The sequence below is a fragment of the Anomalospiza imberbis genome, chromosome 20 (genome assembly GCF_031753505.1).
Source record: "Anomalospiza imberbis isolate Cuckoo-Finch-1a 21T00152 chromosome 20, ASM3175350v1, whole genome shotgun sequence".
NCBI classification, from domain to species: domain Eukaryota; kingdom Metazoa; phylum Chordata; class Aves; order Passeriformes; family Viduidae; genus Anomalospiza; species Anomalospiza imberbis.
In genome coordinates this window covers 2,884,483-2,906,469 of record NC_089700.1, presented here as the reverse complement: position 1 = coordinate 2,906,469, position 21,987 = coordinate 2,884,483, and the positions used below count along the sequence as shown (strand labels likewise).

General features: G+C 43.9%; 1 protein-coding gene across 5 annotated transcripts in view; it reads right to left on the bottom strand.

The window, feature by feature from the left end:
* The window catches only part of CASTOR2 (cytosolic arginine sensor for mTORC1 subunit 2), a 116,846-nt gene that overhangs the window by 60,260 nt on the left and 34,599 nt on the right, over positions 1 to 21,987 (bottom strand). For 2 of the 5 annotated variants that reach the window (XM_068210144.1, XM_068210147.1), the window contains exon 1: positions 8,617 to 8,729. The exons of the other annotated variants lie outside the window; for them this stretch is intronic. In XM_068210144.1, the coding sequence (XP_068066245.1) occupies positions 8,617 to 8,714 (98 nt within the window). In that variant the 5' untranslated portion in view covers positions 8,715 to 8,729. Of the gene's footprint in view, positions 1 to 8,616; positions 8,730 to 21,987 lie in introns of those variants that run through there. 5 annotated transcript variants of the gene reach the window in all.

Genomic DNA, 21,987 nt, shown 5'->3' with positions numbered 1-21,987 from the left:
CTCCACAGCAGCTCTCCCAAAAGCCCAACAGTGCCCTTTTGGGTCCTTGAAATACCCTCTCCTGAGGCCATCTATGCCAAGGATACACGGGCTCTCTGGGCCAGGCACAATGGGTTGGTTTGCCATTCATTTCCAGTCAGGCTCACTTCTCACATATCTTGATGGAATTGGGGTACACTGTGCAGCAGTGCCAACTTAAGCCTTATGTGCTTGTGGCTCTGATGTGCCATGGATCCACACTGTCCAGTAGATCCACCTGGCTGGAGGCAGGGTCCCTCTCGTTCTGGCCATTGTACTCCATGCTCACTTCTTGTAAATGTGAACTGGAGGTCCCTTCAAGAGGATCAGAAGCAACATCATCCCTCCTATTGCCTCTGAGGACTTCCCCACTGGAGACATTTCTGCAGCTTCTTCCAGGGCAGTGCAGAGCCACAGAACGCTATCAGGGTGCCGTGCAGCTCCACAAAGCCAGGAGACCAGAAAGAAAATCATCTCCTGCTCTCTATGTCAAAATTAAATACTCGGTACCTCAATACTAGGATGAAGTGAATTTAAGGCAAGCTTAGGCAGAAGGTGAACCATAGCACAAGAGAAAATGCAGATGCACGTATCATCTGCAGCAGGACATGAGTCTCTTCAGGAACCAAAGCAGCACAGCATTGCCAGCATCAAGGGATAGCAAGAGCCTTAAACACAGACCAGCCATGGCCATCCTTAGCACTGCTCAGGCGCTGCCCATGCTACACTGACCTACTATAAAACCATTAGTGGGAACCATAATAACTATTAACCTGCAGGAAGGACACAGACACATCCTCTTAGCCCAAAGCACTTGTGGAAGAACAGAAAACTGCTCTCAAGGCCTTCTCAGCACATTCTTCTCTGAGAACATAAACCCTGAATTTAAAAGCTTTTCCATCCTTCTCCTCCTCCAGAAAAATTTATTTAGGAATAAATAACTGTGAGAGGGGATGAAGACACTTGAAGCACAAACAGTGTCACAGCCCTCAGACCCAAGAGACAGGAGAGCTGCCTATAACAGAAATATCCAAAAGATAAAGTTACCTTAGATAACACGTTCCTCCAGTCATTACAGCCAGCTATGTGAGTACAGCTGCAGGACAGGCTGTCATTGCTAAGCCAGATCCCTGCAACTGGTTCTGTTCCCAGCCTCTGTGCCTGCTGGGATGGGAGCACCTTTGTGCCAGTGCTGAGGCAGGCAGCAACACACCCCCTGGGTTACAGGATCCAGTCCCATGGCTGCAGGCACACAGCCCTGGGCAAGCAGGGAAGGTGATGGCCATTGCTATTGACCCAAGCCTACATGGCCAGGTAGGAAAGCTTTCTTTTAAGTAAATCCATAAATTACATAGGAATTATTCCAGTCTGCTGATACAGATTGCAAGGATTACAGACTGGACATTGAGGCAAGACTCCTATCCACTTTAAGAAAAACAACAGACTGCCAACAAAAAACACCTCACTCCAAAATTGCCAGAGTTACATTGTTAGCTCCAGAAACTCTGATCAAATGCCTTGCTCCATTCTGGTCCTCCTGGCCAGCCTATGACTCAGCTTCCATTTCTGATACAAATCTAAACCATCCCTGTGGAGAAGCATGGGGATATAAAACCAAAACAAACCTCATCATATTCACATTTATTGTGCTAATGGGAATTAAATGAGCATCTCAGGCACTTTGCTCATGTTTTATTGCTGTTGTTCCTCCAGCATTTTTTTAAAGCAACATATCAGAAACAGCAGTGTCTCAGTTGGAGCAACATCACCCCAGGACAGGCAGCAGAGCAATAGCAAAACCCTCTAAATCCTAAATTTCATCAAAAATTATAAAAATAATTTTCATGAAACTACATCTGACGCATTGTACTGTACAATAACTGTAAAAGTGCACACCACTTCTTAAAGTCCTTTAATCTGTTCTTCTTGGTTTGATGCCCACCCCCCCCCAGCATCTTTAACAATATTGTTTACAGATTTATCATTGTTAATGACAGGAAAGCAATTTTTCAAATCTCCACAGAGGGTCAATGAGCGTTTACATCGAAATGGCAAGAGCTCTCTGCTTTGGAAGAGAATGCTGTCATCACTTCTCTGAAGGGGAAGTTGGAGCAGTAAATGAAAAAGAGGTTTAGTTTGTGTGCAATGGCAAAGAGTATTCATTTATTATCTAACAATGAACTAATCGATCCAGACACACCTTTTACTCTTCTCTGTTTGCTATCCCTGTCTACCAGCATTCTCAGAGGCCCCTCTATTGTGACTCAACTTAGTCACACGAGATGCAAAAGTAATTATTTCCATTTGAACAAGCCCATCATTTATTTAAGCAGAAGATAACTGTGCTTTAAAAACTTTGTCTGCACAGCAGTAACAATATCCCCTGATCACTGTCAGAGTTGAACTAATTGTCAGCACAAGAGAGAGGTGGAGTACACCACCACATTTTCCTTTAACCACAAAATTCTCTTCTGCAACCCAAAATCTGAACTGAGAAACGCGTTGCAGATGTGGGCGTGGGTCCTAAGGTTCACAGCTGAAAATAAAGTATGATTTAATGTACAACAAAGGCTTGGGAACACATTATACCACCTGGATCCTGAAGGATTATCCTATCAGAACAATGCACACACTGAGAAAAAGATTAACTCCCATTTCCTTTTCCCTTCCAAATCAGGCATTATACTATCACTCCTTTTTTGCCCTCTGCTGCAGAATATTGACTTTTTAAATCCTACCAACACTACAATACAACTGAGTTTTCATCAAATGTAATGGTGATGCACATCCAAACTCGTATATTTGGGGTTCATAGTAGCTATTATTGTGATCAGCCAAAAGCCAGTGATTATTTTGTGGACAGCAATGAAAAATACAGACTGCAGAGCATATGATTTTTATTTCAAAGATGGGGACAACCCATGCTCAATGCATTGGGAGTAAGAGGTTCTTACAATATTGCTCCAAGATGCAAAAGAAGGATGAAGAAACAGAAAATCTGTTGTGGACTAGAACGAATTTGTTTTCCTACAGGAACCATAAACACAATTTTCCCAGCATGGGACATAATATTTCTCCCACAAATTGCTAAAATATATTTCCAGTGCTCAGTATAGAAAGTTAGATGCACAAGAAATGTTTGCAGCTTCAATGCAGGCAGTAATTGAGAACATGTGTGCCGGGGGAATTAAAGGGGGAGAAGGAGATTCAGCAAGCCATAGTCCATGGGAATGGAGAGGCAGGAGAGGCACATTTCAGGCCTCATCAATTTCAGAGAGCTTCTACTTGCAAGCAGGTCCAACACCCCACATCAATCTGAGGATGAATGCTGTGAGGCTGCATGTCAACCCCAAATTTAAGGCATGTTAACAGTCTAGGAGCCTAAATAAAAAATTAAAAAACAGAGTTTCAGCAACTTTCCTTTAAGTTCAGAGAGAAGTTTCAGCTTTTTGTACGACTAAGGACACCTTTAGAGCAAAAGCAACCTCTGACGGCTCTCATTCTCCGAGGCTGTGCTTTTGGGTCCTGCTCAAGATGGATACTACCCAGCCCAGTGATGTTTAGTATTTCTGCATATTCTAGCTCATATTATGTACAAAATAGTGTTGTAAATGTGCCTGTACCCAGCTTTCCATAAACCCGTAGTTAACCAAATCTAAAACTCCCAGAGGCACCAAAAGGAAGCTTCATTTGCTTCCTTTGTTAATGAGTAAAAGGAAGCTCCTCTTGTGCCAATTCTTTTTTTCTGGATAAAGATTCCTATATACAAAAGCAAAGTGGAAAATGCATTTTAAGAATTTTAAGGTTTTTAAAGTCAGTCAATACTGACTATCCACAACGTTTCAGCCTTGAAAATGTCAGATGGTATTATTTTTAACAATGCTCTTCCAAAATACTCCTTGCAAATTGGTCTCTTCACACTGCAAAGGAAAAGCCCGGAGTAATGGCAGAAGCATAAAACTTCTTCCCAGGCCTACCAGACCCAAGGAAAACATGAGAGATTATTCAGCAAGTCAGTGTTACATGGCTCAGATGGAATTTTGCAGTTTCGGAATATTGTTCCTAAAATCCAGCTGCCAAATCAACACCCAAAACAAAAGCCAGAGCTCCTGCAGAAGTATATATGTCATAAATGATAATGCAGAGTGGGTCACTGTTTGGGTCAAAATCAGCGACATGGCCAGCACCATCCCCCAATGTTTTTTGTTGCTCCCCCACTCTGAAGAACACACCAGTCACTCCACAGGACTGAGCTTTGCTGGGTCTGGCTCAGACCCCTGCAGTACCACCAGTGTGAGAGATGTCACACGAGCTCAAAAGCAGCTCAAATCAGGGCCTCAAATCAATGCTCCAAAAGTCTCCAGAAGTTAAGGGAGTTACCCATTCCCAGGCCATGTTCTGACATTTGGGATATGTTTGCTGGCTGATGTAAGTGGTTGCAGTGCCTTCATATTTGGCTTTTGATCCTTTCAGAGTTTCAGCACAAGAACTCCCGTGCTCTCTGTGCAGCACCCAGCACAATGAATGTAGACATTTCTAGAGAGCAAATCACACAGAAGTGTGCTTCAGGAACATGCTTCCTAAGGCTGTTCAGTTTGCTTGGTGGCCAGAAAACAGCTGTTTTTTCAAACAAGATGTTGGGGTTTAGGAGTTCTCCTTTTGTTTCTTTCTCTTAGGGAATTTTCTCCCATTTTTCTTGCTAAGAGACAATAACGACGAGGGACTTAGGAGAGACAAATGAAGTTGCCAAGCTCAGGGGAGGAGGTCACCTGACTGCAATCTTACCTGGGAGTCTCTCTCCTTCAGAGACACTTGGGAGAATCGGGCTGGGAAAAGAGAGGCTGGGGCAGCTGCTGGCTCTTGTTCTTTCAGCATTCACAGGGGACACAGGCTGCAGTCGCTGTGGGGAGAGTTCCCCACCACTGCGGGGTTCTGTCTTCTGCCTTTCTCCTACCCTGAGTGCAGCTCTGCTCGTAAGAGCGGCCGTTGCACTGGGGCCTTATCAACACCCTGCCTCATTAAAAAAGGGACTTTCACCGTCCGCTGGGTGCCTCAGGGAAACCTCAGGATCCCCGAGCCCCTTCCCCTCCCAGGGAGCCTCTCCCGGCCCTGTTCGGGAGCCGGGCTGCTGCCGCCCAGCCGTGCTGTGCCTCTGCTTCTGCCGCAGGGTTTTTGCTCCACTGTAGCCCACACTCCCTGCCTGCCGGGACTGCAGGCGGTCACAGCCACAGCCACAGCCGCCGAGTTCCTGCCGCAGCGCAGCCCCGCCGCCCAGCCCGGCCGCCATCACCGCGTGCTGCCCGCGCCGCAGCGCCCCCTGCCGGCCGGGGCAGCGCCGCGCCCGCCCTGCCCGCCGGGAGCCAGCAGCGCCCCTGGCGGCCGCGCCCGGAACTGCAGCGAGGGGAAGGGCTTAACGAGCAAGGCAGAGACTTCATTGGCTTTTCTGCTTTTCGGTTAAGTTTTTTGTTTTTTCTTTTTTTTTTGTTTTGTTTCGTTTGTTTGTTAGTTGTTGCTTCCATTGTTGCTGTTTGCCTTGTTATACACATATTACTAGTAGTTCTTTAATACCAGTAAAAAACTCTTATTCCTTTTCCTGTATCTCTGCCTGAAAGCTCCTTAATTTCAAAGTTATAATAATTCGGAGGAAAGGGAGTCATATTAGGGAAGTCTCTGCCTTCCTTAGCAGACACCTGTCTTTCAAACCAAGACACAAGATGAATTGTGCTGGGGAAGAGGGCCATGACAGAACTGTATCGGGAAAAAAAGTCAGCACTTCAGTAACAGTTTATGGTTCCAACTACCAGAAATCAGTACTAGCTGTCATCTTAGTCAAACTAAAAAGCACCTAAATTGCAGTGGTCAGCTTATGTTGTAAAGAAGCATTTCAAATCTATGGGAACCAATCCAATGCATTTATAACGCTCGGACAACCTTTCCACAAGCAGAGATAGCATGAAACTAAGATAGTTCAAAGTGAAACCCCGAGGGAACAGACAACATCTACTTCCACTTGTCTTCGATTGGATAGGTATTTTGGAAGTTAAAGGAAATGTCATGCCCCTGGCAGATTTTAATACTTTAATTAGCAGATTTTCCCTTGCCTTATGCTCCTTCCTTTAAAGCATAAATGAAACAAGTGCAGCTGCATTTAAAATACCACTTCTCATGAAATTCTAATCCCCATTTAATTTTATGTCTTAATGCATTACCTGCATTACCACAGAGAAGGGGAGAATGAGAAAGGGGAAGAAGAGATGCTTCAGTAACCAACAGAGTCCCTAAAAACATTCTCTGGAAATAGCCAAAGACTGCGAAATGACCAGGCCTTGTGAAGGCCCAGCAGGCTGTAATCATGTACTTATGCCCTGTCCTCACCAAGTGCTGTGCAGGCTAAGTATTAAAATAGATTGAGAAAATTAAAGCAACAAAATAACAGCTGTCAAAGATTTATAGAAAATTAAAATTGTGACATCAATAGCTAGGATTAAAAAATTATAACAAAACTACACAATCTTCCTTTTGTAAAGGTTTGGGGAAGAACAAATACTCTCAGAACAACATAAGGCTTCATCAAAAGGTATCATCAAAAGACACCTCCAAAGTATGAGAACTTAACAAGTAATGGTCTTGGATTTTCCTCTGTGTGCAGCTATGTTGAGGCCCACCAAAACCAAATAAGGGTAATGCTGGGCAATGCCAACACCCATTTCCATGGCTGGAAATGCTCTGACTTCATTTTTCCTTCCAACCAGCAAGGGGGCAAGTGGACACAACATAAAATATGCTGTCAGATGTTGCTTTTAATTTTCTTCAATAAAGAAGCTGAATTTATCAGATGACTCAAAAAAGGGAAGATAAGATACTTCCAGACATGTCTAGCACTGTGACACCTGCATGCTCCTGCCACACTGCCTGGGCTGAAAAGCTCTGAAGGGGATGTTCCCCTGCTGTGGAAAAATGCAACCAGCTCAGACATCCAAGAGCTCAAGTTCAACATCAACAGTGTCCAGCTTGGAAACAAAACAAGTCAAAACTTCAGTAAGCTGAGTCTATAATGTAAAAGATTCTTCTGTCACCTCAGTTCTGTACTTTTAAATTGAATTACTTTATCAATATAGGATTCCAGGATAACAGACCTGTGTAAATTGTAAGAATCTATAGATCCAAGGAGAAGCACTGCCCTGTGAACTGAGGGATATGGTTAAAGTATGTTAACAATCTGTTTCCACTGAAGTCAGGATTTGAAACACTCTTTACAGCTACAGACCAGGGTCCTCATTCCTTGTTTGTAAGAGTCCTTTCTGTCATTGTTTTTTCAAAACCCATCAAAGCAGGTTCATAGGAAAAAAACTTATTTATTGATTCTTCTGGGTGAATACCCTAAATTTTGTTTAATGATTCATAAAGACTCCAGTGAAAAGTTTGTTTTACTGACAAACCACAATCAGAATAAATGACAAAACTTCAGGTGAGATGCAGTCCTGGACTTTGGGTAGTGCAAGGCACAATGCAAAGTGCAAACTCATGGACTGACTCACCTAGTGCAATTCTCCCATCTTCAGGGCCAGCAAATACCAGTGATTAGCAGCACAGAATGACAGAATGGTTTGGCTTGGAAGAGACCTTCAAATCTCTCCTCTTTTAGTTTAAAACCAGTCCCTCTTGTCCTATCCTTATCTGCCCATGTAAAAAAATACCTCTTTTTTATAAGAGGTATTCCACTTTAGGCACCGGAAGGGACTCTGAGGTCTCCCTAAAGCCTTCTCCTGTCCAGGTGAACACCTCCAGCTCTGCCAGCCTGGCTCCAGAGCAGAGGGGCTCCAGCCCTTGGAGCATCACCCTGACCTCCTCTGGACCCTCTCCAACAACTCCATATCCCCAGGCCTGGCCACAGCACTCCAAGTACTCACATGAGAGGGGGAGAATCCTTGACCTGTTATCCACTTTCTTGATTCAGCCTAGGATATGGTTGGCTGTCTGGGCTGCATTTGCATGTTGCTGGCTCATGCCCAGCTTTTCATCCACCCCAAGCCTTCTCCACAGGGCTTCTCTCAGTGAATTCTCCCTGTCTCACTCTCAGAAAGTTCTGTCTTAAAAATATATTTATGTCACAGAAACCACCTGAATACCCTAGAGAAACATATAAAACTAAGTAAAATGTTGAATTAAGACAGTAGCAGATGGAATAAGAACTAAAGAACACAAATTCTTTAGCTAGGCTGTGAGTGGACCTGACAGGCAGGCAAAAAGACTCTTAGGCACAATTCCACCTGGCTTCTGTTGGCTGCTTTTCACAAGACCTCAAAGCACTTTCTAAAAAAGGTCAGTATCAATATCAGGTTTTGTTGCATCTCATCTTTAGAGAACAGAGCACAAAAGTAGATATTCACTCTGGTCTCAAACAGCCCAGACAGGTCTTAACATTTACTGCTCTTCCGATAAGTTCTCTGGTAGAATAAACAGTTTATAACAGTTAAAGAATATTTTTAAACTGTGCTGAGGATAAAGGGAGCACAGCCTTCAGCAATATATGAGACTTTGCTTTCAAGCAAACATTTGGCTTTTTTCACAGGACAAAACAACAGAAACAAAGCACACCAGGTATTGCCTGCACACTCACTGCAGGGAGAGAGCAGTGAGGAGAGAAAAGCACAGGCCCACAGGACAGCAGGATCACAGTACCCTGCCAGCTTCATCCACAGATCAATCCAAGCAATAGCAGAAAAGCTGGCAAAGGAAATAATGACCTGAATAATAAGATTCAGTCCTGTAGAGAGGATGAATATGAATAAGACTTTTGAAGCATAACTAGGGATTTACACCTAATTTGGTCTGACATGGTGCACAGGTCTCCAGCAGGATCTCACTTCCAGAAACCAGAGTCTCCAGCAGCAGTTCCAGGAGGTGTCTGCAAACAACTGCTGCCTGAGCTGTTTGCACTTGAGAGAGCAGTTGGAGGATTTGTACAAAAACTGTCTGAAACCAGGACTTGACTGTCAGGGGGAACAGAGAGTGCAGGACACCCTGGGAAAGACAGGATCTCTTCTTTCAATATAGACAAATTCTGTTTTGCTGAGTCCAAGGCTTTATTGTCAAGCTTATGTTTGGAGATACAGTCTGCAGGCTTTGTTCTGGCAGAAATAATTTGCTAAGTCACCATTTTTATTTCCTGTTGGCATATATCAGTAAATAAACAACTTGGGGGGTTTTGAACAAGGAGTAAGGGGGTGAAAGCTGCTCAAAAAAAAAAGAAAACAATAATAAATGACCCTCTGATCTTCAAAGCTCTTAGATCAAGACAGGGAGCAACAGAAAGATATTAAGAAATCCAGGGGTTATTGCACAAGGTCTCCTTCACTCAGTGCCAAGATTCAAATCTCACTGGAAGGTTAGGAGCTAAAAAGCTTCACTGGACTGTGACAGTGTGCCCAGTGGCCAAGCTGAGAGTCTCCTTTGTTATTCCAGTGCATTGTCACAGGCAAGACCTCAGACTCCAGTATTGTCCATCTTAGCCAAATCTCAAGTGTTTGCTATTATTCTTGATGCAGAGGATCTCAATACACAGTCCTGTTTGGCCCCACTCTGATGCACCTTCTCCCACTGCTTAAGCTCTGCTGAACAGCCCTTCCTTCCTCACCACATTCCCTGTGGGGATGGGAAGTTGCCCAGATGAGGGAGGCTGTAAGGAAGGTGAGCCAACACATAGCTCAGACACAACGTCCTTGGGGCATGCACTACCTGTAAACCTCAGCAGGATCCTGTTCCATAATTAAACACATCTGATCTTGTGACATTAAGAGAGACATCAAATTGGAACATAACAATACAATCATTAAAATTCAGGTGTAGTACAATCACAGTAGTATGGCAGTGATGAATGTCACACCAGGGGTGTTTTGGAGGGATGAAGTAACTTATTTTCACATATTTACAATTAAAATTTTAAGTAGTAACACAAAAAGATAATTAAGTGCTTCTGTGTTAAACCACATCCTATTTTTCCCTCTAAGTTATTTTTAAAACCACTTACACAGAGCTTCATAAGGGCCTGCTAAAGACATCAACCAAGCTTCCTAATGCAGAATGACTGATTTCTCTGGCCATCAAGAATACATTTGTACCTCGAAGAACTGAATAAATTCAAGAGAGGGAAGTTACTATTCATTTGTTTGCCAGTAAGTTCTCTGCCTTTTTGCTCCACTGCTAGAAGAAGCAGTTCCATGAATTGCAGAATGATCCTCTGACGTATAAAGCAGTCAAATCCTATCACATCAAATTGCCCAAAGAGCATTTTGCACCATAAGCTGCAATTTCACCCACGGATTTAGGTGCTGTTCCTTATGAGTGTGGAGTCAAGTGTCTGGTCCATGATGGAGTAGAGACAAGAGTGATAGAAATGTCTATGCACTCCTGTCTCCTGCTGATCTGGCACAATGACAGGAATGTTTTGGGTATGTGAATTTTTAATTTCCCTCTTCCCTATAACTATATTCCCCTGGTTAACCTCAATTGTTTTGGATGCCCAGGAGGAATTTGGAGAAATTGTCAGTGTACTCTAGCAGCTGAAGCATGATCCAGGGTCATACACAAAGGTGTTCCTCCAGTGATGTGGTAACTGCTGAGTGGCAAACTGGCTCTGAGCCAGGGAGCTGGGCTGAGCAATGAGTCACTGAAGCTGCCTGGAGTGGAAGAGGAGCAGTGACCTACTGAAGAAACTAAGATGTTATTAAGATGAGAAGACTACTTGTTTTTTGTTTGCTGTTCAGTTGCTCAGCAAGTAGTGAAGCAGAGAAGAGATGAACACTCTTGCAAAGACAGGGCATGGAAGATTTGAGAAAGAAGTGCTAACAGATCCCCTATTTTGGGTCTAGTTTTAAAGTGGAAGGCAGTTTTAATGCAAACACGATGTGCTGCTTGTTCTTTCCATGTAAGTTTTTGACCTATTGCCTAATTTCTGTTAAGTGTCAGAGTTGCAGATTTCAAAGGTACTAAATTCAAATAAGGTTCACTAAAATGGGTGCTAGATAAGAGAGGAAAGCCTGTCTGCTAAAGCTGTGGGGAAAAGGCCATAATGAGAGCACAAACCTTATTAGATAGCAAGGAATCACAGAACAAACTAGGTTGGAAAAGACCTTTGAGATCACCAAGTCCAACCCATGACCTAACGCCTCCTCATCAACTAACCATGGCACTGAGTGCCTCGTCCAGTCTTTTTTTAAACACATCCAGGGACGGTGACTCCACCACCCTTGGACAGACAATTCCAGCACTCAATCACTCTTTCAGTAAAGGATTTTTTCCAGATATCCAACCTAAACTTCCCCTGGTGCAGCTTGAGACTGTGTCTTCTCCTTCTGTCAGTGGTTGCCTGGGAGAAGAGACCAACCCCACCTGAGCACAGCCACCTTTCAGGAGCTGTAGAGTGATAAGGTCACCCCTGAGTCTCCTTTTCTCCAGGCTGAGCACCCCCAGCTCCCTCAGCCGTTCCTCACAGGGTTTGTGTTCCCAGCCCCTCTCCAGCCTCGTTGTCTCTTCTGGACGCGCTCGAGCGTCTCAACGTCCTTCCCAAACTGAGGGGCCAGGACTGGACACAGCCCTCGAGGTGGGACCCCAGCAGTGCCAAGTGCAGGGGCAGAATGACCTCCCTGCTCCTGCTGGCCACACCATTCCTGATCCAGGCCAGGATGCCATTGGCCTTCTTGGCCACCAGGGCACACTGCTGGCTCATGTTCAGTCGGCTGTTGACCAGTGCCCCCAGGTCCCTTTCTGCCTGGGCACTGTCCAGCCACACCGTCCCAGCCTAGAGCACTGCAGGGGGCCAAAATGCAGGACTTGGCACTTGGATTTCTTAAATTTACTGTTGTTGGACTTGGCCCATCTCTCCAGCCTGTCAAGAATCCACAAGAGGCATGTCCTAACCACAGAAAATCTCAGAGCTCACACCATGCTAGACTCCAGAGAATCTCACTGCAAGAAAAAGCAAAAGCAAACCAGCTTTACTAGTTTGGCTGTTCATTTTCAACAGAGAACTACAGCCTGGACAGGATTTATGAGCCAGAATCCTGCCTGGTTTAGAAATCCCACATAAAGCTGTGTTATTTCTTTATATTAATTGTCTGAAGAGGCTGGAAATCTCAACAGCAAGTGTCACCAGCCAAGGGAAGGGCACATGGATGGCCATACTGGTGGAAGAGAGCTTTTACAGAGCATGAGTTAGGGACCACCCTAGAAGAGAATGAGACCTGACCCAAACACAGCAGTCCATATATCAGGAGCCCAGATGTCCATGTGAGAAAGAGACTGCCATGACTGAGGGGCATCTCTGGCAAAGGACATGGCTTGGCCAACCCTCCTGCCCTGCCAGGTCACAGCAGGCCTTGCTTTGCTCCCAGAGCTCCTCATTCATTCTGGAAAACTTTCCTCTGCTAAGAACCAGGGGCACTCAAAGCCAGCTCTATGACTTTGGAGGAAAGAAAGCAAACCTGGGTATGAGTTTTTGGAGATTGAGGACTGCCAAACTTTCATTAAAGCAGTCATAAAGTTTTCAGTTACTTCAACATCTGCTTGTATAATTAGAACATTTTTCTCAAAGTCAACAGTGGTCTGTTTTTATCTTCACTATCCTTTGATGTCTTTGCCCAGAAGACTGGAAATGCTACTTAGCAGCATCACAACAAAAGCATAGCAGGATCTTCTGCATCCATAGCTGATGACTCCGGAGTCTCATATAATTCAGCCTTCACTTTTGGCTGTTTCTGTTAACCTGGATTTTCACCACACAGCAAAACCTGTACAAGAATGCTCAGTATCTTCTCCTAGGAAATGGCCATCTGTTAGCCCTGACACAGCTGAACTAATTTCAGGTTTCAGCACTGTGTATTAGCTGTAAGGCACCAAGCAAACAAGGTTTGAGGAGAACCTCCTAGAAATCAGACTGGGGGATGGTACGTCCTAGTCATTGATGTAAGGGGAAAATCAACTTAGAGCTTCTGCTTCTGTCTCGCTGATGGCAGGACTTCTCCACTATTACTTACCAGCCAACTTCCACACTAAAATTCAGCAGCCCAACTTTCAAAGGTAGGCAGGGTTGATTACTGTGAGGTTACCAAAGCACCCCCTGCTTCAAGAGAAGTGGAAAAGGAGTCAGGCACTTCAGAACCTCTCAAAACCCATATGGGTAACAAAAATGAACTGAGCTCCTTCGGACCTGGGTGACAAGTCTAACCCTGTAAGCACAGGGAGCTTCTGCTTTCCATCCAAGGTGCTACTGTACCATGGGATCTCTTCCTCAGGAAGATGAGAAGGGACTTCACTGGAGCTGTTACAATTTCCAGACCCAGTGAATCACTGAGCAGAAGCAGTAGGGGAGGGAAACTTCATCTAACCAATCCTTGCTTTCATGAAAGTTAAATACATTTGATAAACTCTGAGTAAACCACAGATCATTCATGTTGAGATAATCTCATTAAAGCACAGCTCCAGCTCTTTTCTAAGCTGGTAGGAGGCAGAAGACACAACAAGTGAGATCAAAATGAGCTCATGGTGCCAAACGCTTTCATGTTACACATGGAACAATGTCATCCTGCACTAATTTGTGCTATGGTTTCTTATTCATTCCTCTGCATTGGTTTCTGATATATTCAAGATGGACTAAATGGTCATGCTAAATATAAGTTACGAAGCTGACTAACAGTTTTGGTTTTTAATTTATTTAAAGACATGACTGAATATAGTGCTCTTAGTTTTCCCTCAGCACTCATGTTCATCATGAACAATTCCACCCCAGAGTAGGTAAGAACCTGTAAGGAACATTTCACTCATATTCCTAAGAAAAGAATTTACTTCTGTCTTAGATAAACACTATTTACAACTATCTATGTAAATTCACATCTGCACCGCTACAAAGATCAGTCAAACTAATGCAAGATTTAGAATTTTCCTGCTTTTGCTAGTCTTGCAACCTTTGTAACCAATCAGCCGTTTAGTAAAACCCAGATTCCAAAGGAAGGGAATCTGCACCACTTCTGGGCAGTATTGTGAACTCAAGCCTTTAGGAATTACATGTACAATTGATCATGAAGAATCAGTCTCACTGGTTTATCCTGCTACTCTGCTGGCTTTGGAGAGGACAGAACTCACAACAGCTTACAGCACACAAAGACTTTTTATTTGTACAGAAAAACCCCACAATAAAAGGAGACACCAGGGACAAGGAACCTTGAAGAAGAGAAAATGTTTTTGCTTAGTAAGGGACATGCTTCACCCCTTGGATCACACAGGTGCTGTAAGACCAATCTGCTTTGTCAACAGAGGCCAGCATTCTCTTTTACTGCCCAATGCAACAACGCACATTTAAGCTTTATTTTTTAAGCTGTGTACCTCAGAGAAAAACACAGTCTCACAGCAGTTGCACCAGCACTAGTCCTCCAAAGATGGATTTTGAGGGCTAAAAGGAGATATTGTCCTGACTGATCTCTCTCCTACACACCCTCAGATTTTGACATCAAGTCCAAAACTTGTAAAGCAGAACCTCAAGTGTGGGAAAGGAACTGCACATACAGGTGCTGAGTTCTCTGGAACAAAGTCCTGTGACTTTAGTGAGGGAAAAAATGGTCAAGAAAGGGATAAGATGCTTTAGTGTGTGTGAGAACTCTTGCTCTCAAGGGGTAAATGTGAAGGGCAGCTTTATTCCCTTGGGAAAGGTCAACTCCTCTTCTTTAAGAAAACACCTCACAAAATAAGAATGCAGCACTTGCTCCTGCATTTCTCCCCGGCTTTATGTCTATGACTGGAAAGGCTTTTGTCTCTCAAGCACAGGAACAGGCAAATTGCTATGTTCAATTTCTTCCATGAAATGTAAAAGAAAGCTGGAGTGAAAACTAAAGCAGCCACTGGAGTAGAAGTGTGTAGGTAGGTGCCCATGGTCATTCACACTGCCAGGATGACCCTGGATCTTGACCTGCAAGAAATCTAATGGAAATGGCAGCACTGGGACTTGGGACTCCTAGATGCAGCTTATGGCTTCAACATGCATTCAGTGCATTATTTTGGGCTGTCTGCTGTCTGCCATCCATTTTTTCCAGTGAGAAATCCAAGGGAAAAAAACCCCACATCAACATCTCAGGTTCCTCTGAGCTTACCAGTTGTGGGGAAGCACTGTAAATTCACAGGCAAGTCTTTCACCCAGCATCAGTAAATGAGCCAATTTATTGTATTTTTCAGATGATAATTGATGATATCACCAATAGAAGTGGCAAAGCACTAAAATAGTGGAGAAAAGCCAGAAAACATAAAATACATGCCATTTGCAGTAACACATTATTGGTTCTGCTGCTACTACTACAACTCTGGTAGTAGTTTCTGACAACCTATCTATTCAAGACTTTAATTTAGTTCTCATGAAGTTTTCAATCATCCTTAAAGTTCAATAAAATGAAGTGCACTGAAGGCAAGATACGGGGAAGGTGATAAGGAGAGAAGTGTTCAACAGTGGGCATATGAGAGCTCATGTACATGCTAGAAGTGTTCACATACCTGTCCCTCAAAATGCAACTTCTTTATGTTCATCTGCCATTTAACTGGAAGCTGTAGAATACTTCATTTCAAACACAAGCAGTTGCCAGTGCATATTAATATTAGCACTTACAGCATGCCACAATACTGTCAAAAAGGGTAGCTGTGCAACTTGCTGATTTCCATGATTTTGGAGCACAGAGGTAGGTGGGTTTGTGCGCATATTATTCAGCTATCCAAGGAGAAAGAACAAACAACCCATTATGTCCATCTGAGAAAGAAAAAACCAATCTGCTGTGGCAAAGACAAATCAGTTTTTAGTGATGCTGCGGGGACGCTGGTGATTACAAATGCTGGATTCTGGCTTCAATTTGTGGGGTGGGAAGATTAAACGTGCTCTGCCATTTAATAAACTTTACACTAAGCTCTGCTTTTCTCTGCCTCATTCTTTTATCAAAAGAATGAAGCTACTTATCAGATATTTCCAGGCATGCTTCAAATATTATTACCAACTTACATAATATCAATTGCCTCAGCTGCTAGAAAAAGAAATAAAAGGTGAGACATAGGTCAGAAGCCCACAGTTTGGACCAAATACCGTCACCAACTTAACTCCTGTTACAAACACAAAAGCAAGATTACACATAAAGGGTCATATTTTAGGCATCAGACAATTTCAACACACAGAGAAAAAGCAAGAGAAGCACAGCCTTGGTGTATTATTAAACAAGAACCAAGTACAAAGTTATCCAGTTAATCACAGAGACTGCTGGCATTTTATTCACATTCCCTTGTGTGTTCAGACAGCTTCCATCCTGTCCCAACAACTTAGAAATGGCTGGCACAGAATTGAGGGAGCAGCAGTGAAAGCAACGCTCCCCACTGCACTTCCACCAAACAACAGCAATTTGCTGTTGTGCCATGCTATCAGATTTGTATGGTTTTCTGATTATCAAATGACTGCCTTGATGCCGATGTATCTAAAAACAGATGAAGTTTTTCTGTAATCACATGCTATTTAAAAAAAGAAAAAAAGCCCTTTTTAAATGAAGCAGCTCAGCTAGACTTCACAGGTGTGGAGAAGGGTCCTGAAGCATTACTCCACAAATCAAAACCAGGATGCCAATTTCTGTGCGTATGTGGAGGAAATTGCTTCTTGTTTGTATTCAACTAGAAACAAGTCTGGTTCAACAGCCCTAATTCTTGTATCACACCCAAAAAGAAAAATTTACTGAAAGAGCAAGGAGGGGAGAGAGCAAATGGTAATATGTCCCCATGGAACAATTAACCCATTCCTGTACTTGAACACCCATGAGCATTTCCATGTTCACAGCTCTGCTTTTATTGTTTACCAGATAATTCCTAGAGGGAGTATTCAATTCACAGTGAAGATTCTGGAAAAGTGCTTGAAGATATATTTATCTTTTAAATGACCTGAAGGTCTATGAAGAGGATGACTCTCTTGATGGAAAGAACAGAACTACATGAGTTGAAGTATTTCCCTAGGTAAGAGAAGATTGATGTGCAGGCCGACTCACAGCTGTATGTGCTGAAAAAAAGCCTGCAGGGAGAATTTTGCACTTGTGTGCAAAAAGCAGAGCAATGGGCAAAAAAACAAACAAGGGGAGAAGAGATAATGGCAGTGGATGCAGTAAGCATTTACAAGTATATTCAGTTATGGCTTTAAAATTTAACTACTGCATTTTAAAATAGAAATTATAATGCTCTATTGTACCTCAGTGTAGTGCCAGATTTCGCCTCCACACTGAGAATCATTGTCTTGATCTCCCAATACATCCAATTGTCCACCACTCAGCTTTCAAAAGAAGAGGAAAATAAGGCATATATTGTGGCATTTCTAACGATTGTGCTGCTTCAGAACAACACCTATTATATTATCAAGTGCTCACCTATACACTTTCTCCCTCAGATATGCCAGGAGCAGGCAGTGCTCTCTAAAACTCCAGGTTTTCTGCTGGCCCCATCTTGCTCATATTTGACACTGTGCTGGCACACATGGCAGCCCCAGCAGGGCAGTATCAAAGCAGTGTCCAGATAAAAGCCCTATTGTTTTTTACAGTGAGAAAAGTTCACTGCTCTGCAAGATCAGAATTGCCCCACTCCCAGATAACAATATGTTTTCTGCAGATCTGTGCTCTGGGTGAATCCAACAGGGAAAGTCCTGTCTGACACAAGGGACCAAAAGTTGGGGGTCTCTCACTGTTCCCCACTGCAAACTCAATCAGAACAGTTCCTACAGGATAACAGTAAGGTAAGAAAGGATACATTCTTAGTAACTTTATTGTGCATATGGAGAACAAGAATTTTGTCACAAATGAGAAGAGGATTAGGCCATTGTGGAGGTAGGATGCTGTATTTTAGGAATGGTATTCCCCAATTTAGTGTTCCCACTGAAACACTCCAAACCATGCACTGCTTGCTCACACCTCCTCCTGATACTGCAGGGGGCTGGAGAGAAGAATTGGAGATACCAAAGGTAAAGATCAGGGGCTAAGATAAGAAAAATTTACTGAAAACAGTAGTGAAGTAAGGAAATGAACAGTAACAGCAACAATATTCATAACAGGGTACAAGGGAGGTGAATGCTTCACCTGCAATTTAGTCACCACACAGAGCCCAGCACTGCTGCCAGACCCTCCAGGTGCTGACCATGCCTTCTCCTCCCTACTGCAAAAATTAACCCTGTCCTGGCCAGAACTGGGACATGGGGGTAAATCAGAGCTTGTGATTCACTGGGCTGGAACAATCCCATCAAGTAAGATCAATGCAACACCAAGCTACCAGCCAGCCTCACTCAGCTCCCAAGCATCAAATCACCATGAGTGATTTAACACCACTGCAAGTTTACACTGGCTGATTTGCTACTCTAAATCAGCTATGAGGAGTTAATTTCTCATAACATTTACGGCTATCATTAACTTCCTCTCTTCATCCTGCTCAATTTGTTGCTATTTATTATAGTCCTTTGCCATGGAAATTCAGGCCAGTATTCTCAACTTCACTGCCGAGAGGCAGTCATCTACATCTGCTTGCAAGTCCTCCAGCAGCTTCCAAACTGCTGAGCTACTGATAATTCCTGTTGCAACCAGCTGGAGCTGCAATGGCTCAGCACCTCTGCAGAGAACAACCTACTCACTGTTTCAGTGCTAACTCAGTGGTAATTTGAACAAGTTAGAACTTTATTCCCTATTTCAAACATTCCAGTAGATAAAGCCACACAGCACAAAGCCACTGCAACCCAGCCATGGGTGGCCAGGGATCCCCTTGGTTATCAACATTCCCAAATAACCCCGTGCATAGAATGGTACAGAGGAGCAGCTTCACTGTGCTCATGTCCCTGGCCTCCCAGGGCTCATCATAACCATGATTTAACTGTAGCATTATTCTAAACAGTGCAACAGATCTCCCTGTAACTGACAGGGACATCTCACTTTGCAGAGGAAAAGGCTCCTTAACAAGCCCTTCACTCCACCCCCAATCATCTCCGAATATCTAATTCATTTTTTTCCTACATCTCAGATGTAGAAACCAAGCCTAAGTTACTAAGTAAGCAGAAAACTTCAAGGTATTGCATACCCCCCTCAAAATTTCCTCTCTGCTCTGCACAGACCCAGAGGACAGTTTTGCTAGAGTGCTTAAAGCAGTAGCTTCAAAAAAAAAAAACCCACATTCCTAAAATCCACCTTACTCTGTGACGGAAGCTACAGCAGACACACAACAGTTGGATATTTTGAGGTGACAAGAATCTGAAGAGTCTGTAGTATCCCCAAGCCTGAAATACAATGTGTTTATATGGTCATCAGAACAGAAATACTTTACTCTCTGAACTGCCCTTGATGCACTCACCCATGCAAGACTCAAGGAAGAGACTTCCCCCACCATGTTTTACAGATCAAATTTGAGAATTCAAAGCTGCTTGCAGTATTATTCTAGGTTTTTTTTTTTGTGTGTGTGATCTTAGGCCAATCTCTGCTCTGTGAGCTCCCTTTCACATCTGCCTCAGAAAAGAAGTCTGAGAAGGACTGGCATTATGACACTGCCAAAAAGCACAGAAGCTCTGGTGCACACTGAACAGGCTGAGCCTTGTCAAGGATGGATTCAACAAAGTGGAGCACAATCACAAGAAAACAATCAGAAGATGCTGAAGTTTAATTCAAAGAAAAGGCAAAGAGATCACAGTGCAGAGAAGCATGTATGTCCTGCTGGGCTCAGCCCATGCTAACAGCCCATCAGCCTGGCTGTTTCCAGTGAGGAATTGCAGAGATGCCAGACAATCAGGAAAGCAACGAGGACCAATTCAGCCAAACCACAGAATAATTCTTAGAATCACTCAAAAGTCCAACTTATGCAAAAAACCTCACATGGTAACACAGTAACCCTTCCCCCAAGCCTGCAGCTCAGACTGTGGAGCAGAACTGAACCCATTGACCATGTTCATCCTTCTGCCCTCCCCACTTGCAAGGGACCAAAGTGAAAACTGAGTACCTGAAGCCCATTAGTGAAAGAATTAAAGCAATCTGTAACCAGGTCCTTCCCCACATGCTCACCTTTCACAGCTAAAGTCACTGGTTTAAGGAACAAGACTGCCAAAAGCATGAAAATCCAGGTTAGGCACTCTCATGCACAGAAAAAAGAGTGGCTGCGTTTCCATGGGGATGGCGCTGAGTGCCAGTGAGCGCGGCAGACGAGGCAGCACGCACAAGGAGCACCCCAAGGTCCTGGACAGCACCAGAGCCACCACACCCAAAATCCAGGACAGCCACTCGGGGACAGACAGCAGATCTCCGATGAGGCTGCAGTGTCGAGGCAGTGTTTTCTGCAGAGCAGGAGCTGGTGGAGAAGGTTCCTGCTAGTTCATGTCTTCAGCTCAGACAAGCAGGGCTTTAACTCCTCCCCGGATTTGCTGGTTATAGAAATCCCAGCGGAGGAGGCCTGCCACATCTAAGAAGTACAAGTCCCCTGACTCCTCCCTCTCAGTTTCAGAGTGCCAGAAAGCATCATCGGGCCTCACAAGTTCCATGCTAGGAAGGAAGGTAAATGACAGGGGCTGACAGCGGGACACAGTGCAGGGTCTTGTGGCACACATGGAGAGGAACCCAGGGCTGTGCAGGAAAGGGGGATGTAGCAGGGGACCAAGTGCTGCTTGCAAAGGACTCTGCCTTGCAAAGCACTGTTTTTTGGCTAAGCCCTCCACACTAAGCTGGGGGCAGACCCCAGATCAAGCTGACACCTACAGAACCAGCAGGCAAACCTACAGAGCTGAAAACTCCTGAAGCGGGAAAAAGCAAGCGTGTTTCTTGCTGACCATAAAGCCTGACAGGGCTGCAAGGCAGCAGCCACCTCCCAGCAACAGTCAGCGTGGCAGGAGCATCCCCAGAGCAGTCATTAAAACCTGCTGTACTATATTAGACCTCAGGTAGTCTGTTTGTGCTCAAAAGTAGAATAAAGGACTGCAGTAAAATTAATACAAATATAAAACTTTTCTACCGATTGAAACACTTAGAGGCCACTTCTGCAGATATTTATGTCAATAAACTTGGGCACACTGAGCAGCATGGGGCAGGGATTGAGGACTGGCTCCTTACACAGCTGCAGAGTTGTGCTAATTCTTTTATGAAAGTGAATGAGCCATTTACAAGCAACCCAAATGCATACAGACACAGCAAAATCATGAAGCTATAGAGGGCTTGATGAAATTAAACTCCCCAGTGAATTTCAATTCTATTCCTTCAACTTAAAAAATGGCAAGCTTAAACTACTGGAAAAAAACAAAGTCATTTGACTGGTCATTGAAGTACATTTCTATGGCTTATGTAATTATAACCCCATGGCAAAGCTGCACCATTTGAAGTACTGTTTTAAAAAAGGAAAGAAATTAAAAACCGACCAATTACTGCATGCCAGCCCAAAGATTTCAGTACAAAGCTCTATGCTGGCAAATACACTGCAATCACCAGAGCAGGGAATAATTTGTGTCTGTTGTTGCCAGGGAAAAATGGGGCTCCAAATGCAGACACCTCATCCTCCCGCCCCCTTCCCCAACAACAATGCAGCATCATGCAGCATGCCTTTCACCAGCCTGTTTCCCATCACTTCCTGACACTCAGCAATTCAGGACATGCACTGTCTGCAGGCAGATTTTACAAATAGATCTTCACATCTCCCTGAAGCAAACAGGTGTAAATTGTCCTTAACCTCATCACTTTCATCTTCCCACATGAAGACAGGTGTAAAACCTACTTCCAGAGACCAGATCAGAGTCAGGTTTAACATTATCCTAGATGCCACATCTGAGCTCAGCTCAGCCATCCCACCCCTTCACTCCCGTATGTGTTCCACAGAGTACAATGCTCCTGACCATGATGCTGCACTCCCACCACTGCAAATGGAAATGGGAAGAAGGCATCAAGTAAATTTAAGAGCTCCTGAATTGGG